The sequence below is a fragment of the Pipistrellus kuhlii genome, unplaced genomic scaffold (assembly GCF_014108245.1).
Source record: "Pipistrellus kuhlii isolate mPipKuh1 unplaced genomic scaffold, mPipKuh1.p scaffold_m20_p_10, whole genome shotgun sequence".
In the NCBI taxonomy this organism is placed as follows: Eukaryota; Metazoa; Chordata; class Mammalia; order Chiroptera; family Vespertilionidae; genus Pipistrellus; species Pipistrellus kuhlii.
This window is the reverse complement of record NW_023425405.1, coordinates 12,556,868-12,570,015: the sequence shown is the minus strand read 5'-3', so window position 1 is coordinate 12,570,015 and position 13,148 is coordinate 12,556,868. Positions and strand designations below refer to the sequence as shown.

The 13,148-nt window shown below is 37.9% G+C and overlaps 2 protein-coding genes across 4 annotated transcripts in view; one reads left to right on the top strand and one right to left on the bottom strand.

The window, feature by feature from the left end:
• Window positions 1-229: 229 nt before the first annotated feature.
• SSMEM1 (serine rich single-pass membrane protein 1) lies at window positions 230-10,455 on the bottom strand. Of its 2 annotated transcripts, none has more exons than XM_036427011.2 (3): window positions 10,346-10,455; window positions 2,606-2,660; window positions 230-844 (listed from the first exon to the last, which is right to left on the bottom strand). In XM_036427011.2, the coding sequence occupies exons 1-3, from the start codon at window positions 10,430-10,432 to the stop codon at window positions 354-356; spliced, it is 633 nt and encodes a 210-aa protein (XP_036282904.1). In that variant the 5' UTR covers window positions 10,433-10,455; the 3' UTR covers window positions 230-353. The 2 variants fall into 2 exon arrangements, with proteins under 2 accessions (XP_036282904.1, XP_036282895.1); XM_036427002.2 differs by lacking the exon at window positions 10,346-10,455 and adding an exon at window positions 8,474-8,796.
• Window positions 10,456-10,468: 13 nt separating this feature from the next.
• Window positions 10,469-13,148, top strand: part of TMEM209 (transmembrane protein 209) — a 30,051-nt gene continuing 27,371 nt past the window's right edge. The window contains exons 1-4 of one of the 2 annotated variants that reach the window (XM_036426969.2): window positions 10,469-10,592; window positions 11,467-11,603; window positions 11,727-11,785; window positions 12,597-12,728. In XM_036426969.2, the coding sequence (XP_036282862.1) occupies window positions 10,545-10,592; window positions 11,467-11,603; window positions 11,727-11,785; window positions 12,597-12,728 (376 nt within the window). In that variant the 5' untranslated portion in view covers window positions 10,469-10,544. The remainder of the gene's footprint in view (window positions 10,593-11,466; window positions 11,604-11,726; window positions 11,786-12,596; window positions 12,729-13,148) is intronic. The other variant, XM_036426978.2, reaches the window with a different exon arrangement.

The window sequence follows — 13,148 nt, the reverse complement described above, 5'->3', positions numbered from 1 at the left end:
TTTGTTTGTTTTTGTTTTTTAATCATCACTCAAGGATCTTTTTCCATTGAATTTTTAGAGAAAGTGGAAGAAAGGGAAAGACAGGCAGAAATATTGATGTGAGAGAAACACATGGATTGGGATTGGTTGCCTCCTGCATGAGCCTGCAACCAAAGTACATGCCCTTGATGGGAATTGAACCCGGGACCCTTTGGTCTGCAGGCTGACGCTCTATTCACTGAGCCAAACCTGCTAGGGCATTGTTGTTAATAGAGAGACTTTATTATAAAAAACCTCGTCACCTACAGCTCTGGTGATTTTTCATGTTTTATCTCTTTCATTTAGCTTCAAATAATGGAAGGACTTGATAACATTCAAAATTTACTGAATTTTGTGTTAATGTCAGGTACAGAATGTTCCTCTTGACTATCTCCTTTCCTTGGGGCTGTTGCTGTTGTGTTTGGAAGGAAATGGCGTGCCAACCATTCACTGGTTCTCATGGCTTTGCAGTGGAGGCAGGGCCTTTCCCTGGTTGGGTAGCTTCCCACACTCTTTTGCCTCTGAACTGTTTTTCTTTTAATATCGGCTGGTGATGGGTGTTCATTTTCACTCTCCTTCCACGAGGAGGCTCCGGATTCAGACTCTTCGCTGTCATACTCAGTGGCATCACTGTCAAGTTGGGTCTGATTCACCTGGCTGAACTGAGAATGGTGCCTAGATCGTCTTCGTTCAAGATAGGCATTTACCAAAGCCACTTCTGAGTCAGTGATAGGAGTAAGCTGGGTCTGCTTTGGTTTCTTCATCTTTTGTGGAGAGTCCCAGGCACCATCTTTGTTTTGCCACTTACGGGAAATATCTTTGCTTGCTAACAATCAATGAAATAAATCAACAAGTTAGGCACATTGTTGATTACCATACCTTCCCATTAACTAAGGGCCCTGATAAAAGATAGAGGGAAAAGTCTCTAAACTTTTCTAGAGAAGGACTCTTTCTCCTTTGAAGTCTTAAAAGATTCACATGTTTATGTGAATGTGATTTGGATAGCAGGAAACTAAAAAGAATCTTTTTTTATACAGTGGTATACTGGAATTGGCTGGTTAATAACTTACGTAGTTAAGCTTTCAGGAATTTGTGAGATAGTTGTTAAACACAGACATTAGTAAAAATTAAACTACCAAAAATTACCATTACATCAATTTATTACAAAAAACATATTGCTCAAACCATCACTTCCTAATAATTTTATTACATTTTATTATGATGTATGCTCTTGAAGCTATTTGTCTATTGCTGGGTGTTAGAAATACCACATAATACTGTGCTACTGTGCATCTCCTTCCCAGCTCCATGTTCAGTGACATGTTAGTGACTTGAAATCAGGTTGGGTAGGATAAAAATCAATAAAAACCAAAAATCAGGCATTGTTTTATGGTTTTATTGACTCCAGGTTTAAAGTGATGGAGAACATGGTACTAACCTAGATTTACATTTAAAAGAATCATGTCTATAGCCACTACATTATGAATAGCACCTCCAAAAAAATGAGAAAATACTCTTCCAGAGTATTATAAAACTATTATCCAATTGGCAAAGAAGTCAATCACGTCATTGACAACCAAGTTAAGTTCCAACATACATCTTGTTTCTTTCATATTACTCTTTAGGGAAAGTAACATTCATAATGGAACTACACTTGTTGATCAATTGCAAATATAAGTTGGCTGAGGATGCAAGAGTCTGGTAAAAATCAAGGAAAATATTTTGTGAGAATCAGTGGTCTATATGGAATTTACCAAAAAGAGTATTATATATTTTACTAAAGGCCTGATGTACGAAATTCATGCTTGGCTTGGGGGTCCCTCAGCCTAGCCTGCGCCCTCTCTGGCAATCTGGGACCCTCACTCCTAACTGCCCTCCTGCTCGCTCCTTACTACTTGGATCACTCTTCCTTAGCACTGCCATGGAGGCGTGAGAGGCTCTCACCACTACTGCTGTGCTCGCCAGCCATGAGCCCAGCTTCTGGCTGAGCAGTGCTCCCGCTGTGGGAGCACACTGATCACCAGGGGGCAGCTCCTGCATTGAGCGTTTGCCCCCTGAAGGTCAGTGCACATCATAGTGACCAGTTGTTCTGGTCATCAGGTCATTCGCCCTAATGTTTGCTGGGCTTTTATTATATAGATTATTTGTAAATTATGCGATCTACATCCTTTATATCAGTAATTTTTTAAAAATGTATACACACACACACACACACATTTTTGGAGAGTCAATTGTTAAACATTTTCCAGCACACCACTGCTTATGGGTTATTGAAAAAGATGTTATTTACAGCTCATAATCCTGTAATAACTATAACCTTAAGTGTATGTAAGAAGGAAGCTGTGTGAAGGGAGAATGTTGATGAATGAAAAGAACTTGAGCTTTACCTACTAGTAATTCATAGCCCATACTAAATTAAAGCAGCTGAATTATCCTGCACTAAAGCAAGAAGCTTGTCCAATGAGCTGCCATAGATTTTGGGGAGGCCCTATGACACTCTTGGCTGTTCACCTCTGTTGCTTGCTTTCCACACGCAGCACATAGTTCTCTCATCAAAGTCCAATACTAAATACACACCAACTCTCACCTTTACTTACTGAAGAGCTTGTCCCACTATTTTCATTCTTCTTCTTCTCAGACATCTGTTTCAGAAATATAGATTAGTGATAGTGATCTTACATCATATACACACTCAGATCATCCACATCCTCACAGTCCCAACTAATATGTACAGATGCAAAAGTTGGATAGCGAAGAAGGCTGATAGGGGGGGGAAAAAAAAAAAAAGGACTCATCTGGAATGTGGTGTTGAAGGCAAACTCTATGGATACCCTGGACCACCAGAAAGATGAACAAGTGAGTCCTAGAGGAGGTTAAAACTGAAACATTGCTAGAGGCAAAAATAACAAAAGTGAAGCTTTCCTATTTTGGGCATATCATAAGAAGGCAGAGAAAATAGAAGACAATAGAGTCTTCACTAGAAGGGCCAAATACGAGATGGGTCGTCTTCATCAAAGAAGCCATAGGCAATGGTCTACAGAAGTGGAGCAGGGCTGTTGAGGGCAGGACATTGTGGACATCATTCATTCATAGTGTCGCCTGGAGTTGGAGCTACTCTATGGCACACATAATAGTCATCATAGTTGGTTGTTTTTCACTTTCACTTCTGCTGCCCATTAGGAAGACCATGCTTTGATAGCAGAATCTACCAAAATGTTTGAACCAAGCAAAAGGAACAAAGACTTGAGGGAAAATAATAATGGTACGGAGCTATAGGTTTTAAAGTTTTTCTATATTCATATTTTAGAGTAATATCATTTAAAAAGAGATTTGATAGTACTATGATTGGTATTTTAAATTGCTTTAAAATTTTTTAAGCCTCACTTGAGGATATTTTTTCCATTGACTTTTTTTAGATAGAATGGAAGGGAGGGAGAGAAGCGGGGGGAGTGAAAGAGAAACATCCATGTGAGACAGCCACATCGACCAAGGTACATGCCCTTGACCAGGAATCAAACCCGAGGCCCTTAGGTCTGCAAGCTGATGCTCTAACACTAAGCAAAACCAGCCAAGACTTTAAATTACCTTTTAAAGGGCATTTTATCAAGTCACATTTCAATAAATCTTTCAGATCTTTATTCAATTCATAGACTTAATATTTCCTAAATCCTTTAGAAACTTTCCTTAAAAATGAAACCATAATATATATTATCTGTGAATATGCCAACCAGAATAAATGAATTTCTCTGAATAGTTCCAATTTCAAATATTCTGTCCAATACTCCATAAATGTATTTGTCCAATTTATCAGATCAGTCTCCCACTTTTTTATGTTGAAGAATTTGTCAAATAATACAAATATAAAGCTCTTCCTTCTTCAGAATGTATCAAAAATTTTAGGTACTAATAATATTTTTGACACATAATAATTCTTCTAGGAACTTTTCACCAGGAAATAAACCCCCAAAGAGAAAAGTTTTGTGAACAGAAATATTCATCACAGTGTAATTCAGATAATATAAAATACAAAATTCAAAAATAGACATGGTTAAATAAATGCAGTATAATTATACAATCATATAATGTATAGTTGTGCAAATGATTATGGTAAAAGTATGCTATAAGATGAGAAAATAATATTATAATATTAAGTTAAAAATCAAGATGCAAATTTGTATATACAATATGATCACAAGTTAGCTAAAAATATGAAAAGAAAAAAGATTTTAAAGGATTACAGGAATGTTAGCAATGGCTAACTTTGGGTGGTAAAAGTACTTTTCCCCTCTAATTTTTCAAATTGTCTAAATGAAGAAAAAATGAATTTATGTAAGTGAAACACTCTGGGTTGAAAAGTGCCATACTTGGGTATTCGTAGTTGCAATCTAAGATTTTTGGCCCATTCCTTTCTCTTTTTCTAAATATATTTTTATTTATTTCAGAGAGGAAGAGATAGAAACATCATTGATGAGAGAGAATCGTTGATCAGGTGTCCAAACAAACACTAAACAAATATATTAGGTCTAGTAATAATTAATGTCGTTTTCTAATACTTTTTAAATCGAATTTATTTAAACAATACAACAAAATTTAATCAACAATATAGTTGCCGTTGTTTTCTACTACTTGTGCCCAACGCTCAGGAAGCATTTTAATCCCTCTGCTGTAAAATTCTTGTGATTTTGATGCAAAAAATTTGGTCAATGCATTTTTGAGGCATTCTTTATTATTAAATTTTTTTCCAAGAAGAAAGTTTTGCAAAGAACGAAACAAATGGTAATCGGAAGGGGCAATATCAGGAGAATATGCAGGTTGAGGGAGAACTTCCCATTCCAACTGGCGCAGTTTTTCAGCAGTGATTCTTGCAGTATGCAGTTGTGCGTTATCGTGGTGAAGAATTACGCCCTTCCGATTAATCAGCGCGGGTTCTTCTTCTCTTAAAGCTTGGGCTAACCTTTCCAATTGGGCACTATACACTGCACTTGTAATGGTTTGGTTAGATGGTAAAAGTTCATAATGAAGAATTCCTTTAAAATTCCACCAAACACACAACATCACTTTTTTCGCATGCAAGTCAGGTTTTGGCGTGGGCTGCGGAGCCTCATTTTTGTCCAACCATTGAGGCCGCCTTTTCAAATTAACATACAGCACCCATTCTTCATCTCCGGTAACAATTTGCTCTAAAAAACGGCAAACGGTTTTGACGAGAGAGGAGCGAACTGCAAATTGTGACTCTTTGATTACGGTTGTTGTCGGTCAACTCATGAGGAACCCATTTTCCAAACTTTTGGACTTTGCCAAGTGCACACAATTGATTGGAAATTGTTTTTTGTGAACAATTTAAAGTTGTCGCAAGCTCTTGTTGGGTAATTTGAGGATTTTGCACCTAAAGAGCTTGAAGAGCTTCTTGATCAAAATTGGACACACGGCCTCGACCACTCTTGTCATCTAACGAAAAATTTCCCTCGCGAAATTTCTCAAACCAACGCTGGCATTTTCTGGCGCTAACTGCATCTTGACCAAGAGCACTACAGATGTTTTTTGCAGCCTCACTTGCTTTTCTTCCTAATTGGAACTCGTAAAGCATGCAGTGCCGAATATGCTCTTCATCCGCCATCTTCTTAGCCCTAGTTTTGCAACAAAAACCAAACCAAACACAAACTTTTTCAAGCAAAACTTGTTAATTGCACTTCACACGTTCTGTAGATACCACGTGTTTGAAGGTTATGTCAATACAAGTCAACGCCAAGCAAGATTTTAAACGAATGTTTAAAAACGACATTAATTATTACTAGATAAGCTAAATACAGCATACATAGTCTCTGAAAGCAAAAGGTAAATGCATCTTAAAAAGTGGCAAATCCAGCCCTGGCCGGTGTGGCTCAGTTGGTTTCCCAGTCAAGGCACATACCAGGTTATGGATTTGATCCCCAGTCAGGGTGAGAAGGAAAACCCCTATTTTGTAAAAAAACAAAAACAAAAAACAAGCAAACAAACAAAAAAAAACCCTGCTGTTTAGAATTTTCTGCTGTTGTTCTTAGATGGCCTCTTATTCTAAAAAAATGTTTGCTTTCTAACCTGCTTTAACTTGTTTGAATAATGAAGATTAATTTAGCTGTATGACCTTGTAGGCCAGAGACTAGATACGCCCATAATTTCAATGCCATGCCAGGTGCATTTTTTAATTGGATAGATCTGTGTTGTTTTCAAGGCCAGCAGCAAGATAACCACTAAGTGCACTTAGAGCTGGCTCTTTTATAAAAGGGAAGTTCTCATTTTCTCTAATCCCACCGAGGTGAATAAAGTGAATCTCCAAACTCTCCTGCATTGTTTGATTGTTCAGGAACTCTGTAACAAGGGCACCTATAGTAAGCAATCAAACAGTGTTTCTCATTCTCTCTCTCTCTCTCTCTCTCTCTCTCTCTCTCTCTCTCTCTCTCTCTCTCTCTCTCTCTCTCTCTCTCTCTCTCCCCTCTCTCCAACTAAAAAATAATTTCTTAAAAAGTGGCAAATCCAGAGGAAATCAGTGTGCTTCATGTGGTTACCACCACACTTCCACCACACTTTTACTATTACTTCAAGGTTTGTAAATAAAGGCCTATAGTTTAGCAGAGAAAATGAAGTTCAAAGGGAATGAAAAATTTCATCCTCCTTAACTAGTCCTCATATGATTCTCAGATTTCAAATCTGGGACCCTTTAGAAGAATCAGTTCAGCTGAACAAAGTAAAAGATGAAACTTCTAAGATAATTAAGGTTTTAATCAGCACTGAATAAATTTAATTCAACATTTCAACTATGCTTTGAAGCAAACAAATGATATGGCAGGAAACCTGAGTCTACTGCTCCTAAGTTTGTGCGAGATTGGACAAGTCGCTTAATTTCTGTGGGCCTTATCAATTTAAAAAAGGATAGATAACTGGTATCTAACTTGCTTACAAACAGGAGACTGGACCATATGCAATCTTGAGGTCCTTGAAGCTTGGGTCACTATGACTACGATAGAAGCAAGGGAGCAGAAGAACACAGCTTAGGCCTCTTAAAGTGGTCTTCATGATGAAATTGCCAGGAATCAATTTCAATTTTTTTGTTAACTTTCTAAAGTAGCTTTTCTTGCCAGACCAGATAAATTCAATATACTTAGCTAGGGAGTCTAAGATACGTATAAGCTATCGCTTCTAAATCTCATTTTGGCAAAGTATCTACCTTACGAAGCATTTAAACTATAGATGAAACTTCTTAGGGGGAAGACATGATGAGGGAGAGTCTTCGATTATTATAATGGAATCCAGCTGGCATAGACATAACAAACCTCCTCCTCTCCATCTAGAGCACATGTGTCAAACACAAGGCCCGCGGGCCAAATCCGTCCCGCCAGGCCTTGCAATGTGGCCCGCACTGCGCTGTCATCACTGCACTCCGCTGCGTTTCCATCACAATGACAGTTTATGACTGTTCAGTAAACCATTCGGCCTGCGATTTAGGCTGGATTTTAGATTTTGGCCCCTTCTCTGATTGAGTTCGACACCCCTAATCTAGAGCGATATAGCACTCAGTCAGTCTAGCTGACCACCAACAGTCCAGGGTTCTGGCTGCAATGCTAAATGATGGTGGTTTGATTAATCATCAACCTGGTGTTAATGGCCAGCAAGGATCCCATGTAAGCGACTTACAAGAGCTGGGTTACACTCATTATATGCTGGAACATAACAGTGCTGATAAAGTGAGCTACCTCATTCCTAAGAGGATGGTATTTTTTTCTGCTAGGAGGTGGTCTAGAGTGGCGGCTTTAGTTCTGCAGCTTATTCTATTCTGAGAGTATGTTGCCCCATCCTAAAATCCCCAAAATATTACAACATATGTCCAATAAATAAAACAACTTTTTTATTTGTGATTAAAATTACCTGGCTGCACAGGGAATTTCAAGGTCATTAACTAGTAGGGAAATTTATTCCAGCATAACACAGCATATGAGCAAAGTACAAACAACCTCAATATCTCAAAATTGCAGATTTGTTATGGTGTAACCTCAGACAAAACAAAAGTATGCAATCACTAAGAATTCTGCTGTGGGAATATAATTTGGAGAAGTGTTACAATACAACATAAAGTTTTAAAAAGCAGGATATGAAAATATATACTATAACATAATACCAACCATGTAAAATCAAAGATGGAGAGATATATATTGGTATAGAGAAAAAAGAAAATTAGAACATACTCCAAAATGTTAACAATGATTATCTCTAAGAAACACAATTTCAGTAGTTTAAATTTTCTTCTTCACCATTTTCTATATTTTTGGATTCTCTAGAATAAGATTGCATTGTTTTTAAAACTAGAAAACAAACTTTAAAAGAATAGTTTATTGAAAGTAAAGTGAATTTACTTTATGGGGAAAAAAACAACACCTAGTGTACAATAAACATATTATTTAAAATAAAAAGGCTATCCTACCCAGATAGGAGCTCGAGAGAAGAACATCAAGACCAATATGATGACAAAATACCAGAAGAGTAAAGTCCCTATCGTCCCACAAGAGTCATCCTGCCGGCACTCATAATCCTGTGTTGGAATGCTCAAAGTTAGAGGTCTGGGGGGAGGGTCCACCTCCCAAAACAAGGAAAGAAGTTCTCCCATGATGGCTTTTGCTTCAAAAGAAAAACATGCTCACAGGGATGAAAATGACTGGAAAGTACCTCATTCCACATGTATGACAACTTCCTTGGCAACCTATTATGACATACACTTCAACAACTGTGTCAGGAACTAACAAATCCTTAGATTCCTAAATCTTTTTGGAGATTCATTTAAATTACTTTTATGGAAGTTTATGGTCTTTCCTCATAACTTAATTTAGTGTGTTCTGCCTTAATTCCCTCCTATCCCTGAAATTTGTATATATAGTAGACCCTTAAGCAACATTGGTTTGAATCACCTGGGTCCACTTATTAGGACTTTTTTTTTTTTTTTTTAATAAAAACCAGTAATGTTTTTTATTTGCTTTTGGGAGCCAAGGATGCAGGAAGCAGACTATGCATTGATCTATACCATTTTCTTTTCTTCTTTTAAAATCTTTTATATATTCCTTTTAATCAAATTTCCCCTTTTTTAATTGTCTAAAGTTTTACATATGTCTCCTTTTTCCCCAATTGACAACCCCCTCCTCCCAGCCACTATGCCATTTTCTATAAGGGATTTAAGGATTCTCAGACTTCAGTTTTGGACCCAACCCCTGCAAATACTGAGGATAGTTAAATTTGGGGGGAGTCAAAAGTTATACTTGGATTTTCTACTGTGAGGAGGTTGGTGCCCCTAACCCCCATTTTGTTCAATGGTCAGTAATGTATTTCTCTTTTTACATTGAATTTAGAGAGAGAGGGAACCATTGACCGACTACTTCCTGCACACCCCCTACGAGGGATGGAGCCCAAACCCAGGCATGTGCCCTGACCGGGAATCAAACTGGCCATCTCTTGGTGTGTGGGACAACACCATGGCTATTAAGACATTCTAAAACACCATTGCTATTAAGACATTCTAAAAATTATAAAAATCCCACTCTAAAAAAAAAAAAAAAGTTAGATTTTTAAAACCACAGCATACCTTCATTCTCTCAATATGCAATACCACAAGGAAACTTCAATTTCTTCTATTGGGACATTTTAGGAAAATTTTTGGTTTTTGGGACTTGCATGATGTAACAATTCACTAGCTTGTGATACGGGGTCTTTTTATTAGGGAGCACACTTCTCTGTACCCTCAAGGGCAAGTCCCCATTCTGACAGTTGTCTGCCTGAGGCCTCTTCGCTTCCTCCTGGCAGCTAGTGGGGAGCCCGAACTGGGCCCCAGGAGCCTCCTAACGCACCAGTTCGAGGCACTCATCAGAGCGCTTTTACTTTTACACCCCGGCACGGTTTTATTTGTTAAATAAAACCAAACAACTGCATGATGAACTTTCCCTCAGGATTAGAAGTTCTTGCAAATAAAATGCAGGAAATTTAAATAAAAATAAAAATAAAAAACCCTCAATACCACTAACAATTTTAACAAAACACATTTGGGTTTTTCTCGTTACTGCTGCACCTTCATTACACGGATATTTAAGAACTAACATGGGGTCAGAACATTTTTTTTAAACCCAGTTATGAGAAATGCTTTGTCATTGCTGATGGTCCCTGGACACATTACAACGTGCTCTATCCTACAAATTAGCCACTCTACGGAACAGTGTTTTAAAATGTGAGTCCATAAATGCCCTAAAGAAGCTAAAATTATATTAGTACATGGAAATTTATCTTCTTATCGTTATTAATGAGGGTTCAGAACCTGGCCTGAATCCTTCCTGCTCAGCTTTTCTCCCCGCACCTGAACGCCAGCCACCACAAATCCGAGAGCGTTTCCCTGGTAACGCATTCAGGCCCCGTCCCGCCCCGTCCCTTCTCTTCTCGCGAGAAGAGATAACCCGTTCTTCCGGTAACGTTAGACGTGTCCGCTGGTCTCTTTCGCCTTACCGTTGGCTCCGCGCATGTGCAGTAGAGTGGCGCGAGTCAGCGGCTTCCGGCCAGAGATCATGGTGCGTTTTCGGGGTCATTTTTTGTGCTTCCTGGAAGAAAAATGCACGCGGGCCGTGGGAATTCGGTGCCTGCAGGGACGTGGCCCGGTGTCCCACCGCCCTTAGAGGAACGGAGGAAAGAAGCCATAGGGGTTGCTGAAGTTGGGACTGGGAGAGCCAGGGCGGGAAGCTCGTTGGCCTGGGGAGTTTTGACTCCGGCCTGGGAGGGGGCGGGAAGGGCTTTGCACTGGGCGCAGGGATGCGACTCCATGTAACGAACAAATCTCACACGTGTCCGCACGAGATGAGGTCTAGCAAAACAAAGAAAATGTAAACCCAGACGTAGACCAAGACTGAATGCATACGTCTCCCACGCGCCCTCAGCTCCCTCACATGAATACTGGCCTTTCTAAAATTTAAAAACAAAACAGATCTCTGCGTCCGAGTGCGGAGTGAAGAGCATGGGCAGTTAATGGATTCTGCATAAGGCTTTATTGAGGAGTGACTTTTAAGGGTTTATTGCGTAAATGGAGTAGTTTCTCCAAAAACTTTGTATTTGGGTTTTTTAAATTAGCCCTTGGGCTAGTCCTTGTGACATATTTCAAAAACACAATGTAGAGTGATTGCAGACATGACTACCAACACAAATTACAAACTTAAGACTTTATTTATTGGAAGCATGAAGTTGTTTTCTTAAGTGATCAGCCTCTGTTGATTACAATACAGAGCTAACGAGATTATAATTTAGAGTTCTCTTTTCATAATACCACAATGTAAAAAAATTTGGGAAGACATTTTAAAGATGAGGAAAAGTATGTGCTATTTTTACTTACTGTGATTTCTTAAACGAAGTAGTTTCTTCTGATTAATTCTTGTGCTTTTTGTTTTTGAATAGATGCAAGGGGAGTCTACCCCTTGTGCTTCCCTTATTGACAGAACTATCAAGATGAGAAAAGAAACAGAAGCTAGGAAAGTGGTTTTAGCCTGGGGACTCCTCAATGTGTCTGTGGCTGGAATGATATATACTGAAATGTAAGTTAATTAGGAAAAAAAAATTAAGAGGCCAATAGTTGGTTCCACGGGTGTTTGTGTTAATTTTTGTTTTGGTGTGTTTTGTATTTTAAAGACATTGAAAAGCCTTTCTAATTTTTTCAGGAGTGGAAAATTGATTAGTTCATATTATAATGTGACATACTGGCCTCTCTGGTATATTGGTAAGTCATAAATTTTCACTGTGATTTAGAGTTACTGTCAATGAAAAACTGCACACAAATTTAATTCAGTTTAGTATCCATGCGTTCATTTAACAAATATTTGAGTGCCTACTATGTTCCAAAAACTGAATGCAGCAGTAAAGGAACAAAGTCCCTGCCCTCATGGAAGGAACATTCCAGCAGAGGAGACAATTGCGTTAAACAATACAATTCTAGATAATGACGTCTGTGAAGAAAAATCGTTTGGGTGTAGTGAGATTTGTATTTGTTACTCTCTCTGAAATGCCTTCCCTACTTCTCTAATTTTTCACTTTTCAAAACCAATCAGATTTATATAACATTAATGCCTTCCTCGGTCTCCTCTCTTCGTCATCTCCCTGTCTGCTCTTCAGTAGTCTTTGGGTATAGAGTTCTATGGCCATTATAGGAAATTCCATCGTCTAATATACACATTAATCTAAAGTCTGTGATAGAAGTGGTGTGGAAAATGGAAGAGCAAGAGTTTTGGAATCTGTATATCTGAGTCAGAATCAATAATTAGCTGTGGGTTCTTACAAAGTCACTTTCTCTACAACTGTTAATTGATCTTTAAAGATAAAAATGTTTATTGTACTAGTTTCAAGGATTAGTGATAATATTTTGAAACGTACTAGTAAGTACCCTACATATAATAGAGATTAAGTGGTAACTGAGAGGAGGAAAAAGAAGTTTTCAATTTTGTTAATTTGCTAAAGTATAAAGAGTTCTATTTCACCTTTTAAATGTTCCACACACACCCTTTTAAAAAAATTTAATTGTTATTCTCTTATAGAGCTTGCCCTTGCATCTCTCTTCAGCCTAAATGCTTTATTTGATTTTTGGAGATATTTCAAATATACTGTGGCACCAACAAGTCTGGTTGTTAGCCCTGGACAGCAAACACTTTTAGGGTTAAAAACAGCTGGTAAGTGTTTGCATCTTCTGCACAGGTTGGCAATAACTCTTCCTCAGTTTAATTTTCTCTTTTCCTTGACTCAGCTGGAAGGGGCTTAGGCCATCTGGTTCAACTATATTAAGCAGGTCTATAATATATTGTCTTAAGACCAGTGACTATTATTCCTATTTGTATTAATTAAATAGAACTAGCAATCAATAGCCCCATGAAAGTTTGTTCTCTTTAATTATAATTAAAATTAAATTACTGATGCTTGCTGCATTGAAGCTAATTTCTTATTTTGAACTCTGGAAATGGTAAACAACTAATTTGTATCTTTTGGTAATAATACTTTATGTAATTTAACAACCAAGTTCTATCCTTTTTTTTTTTTAATAAAAAGATTTAGTTCATTAAATGTTTTCATAGAAATTTTATTTATATATACAC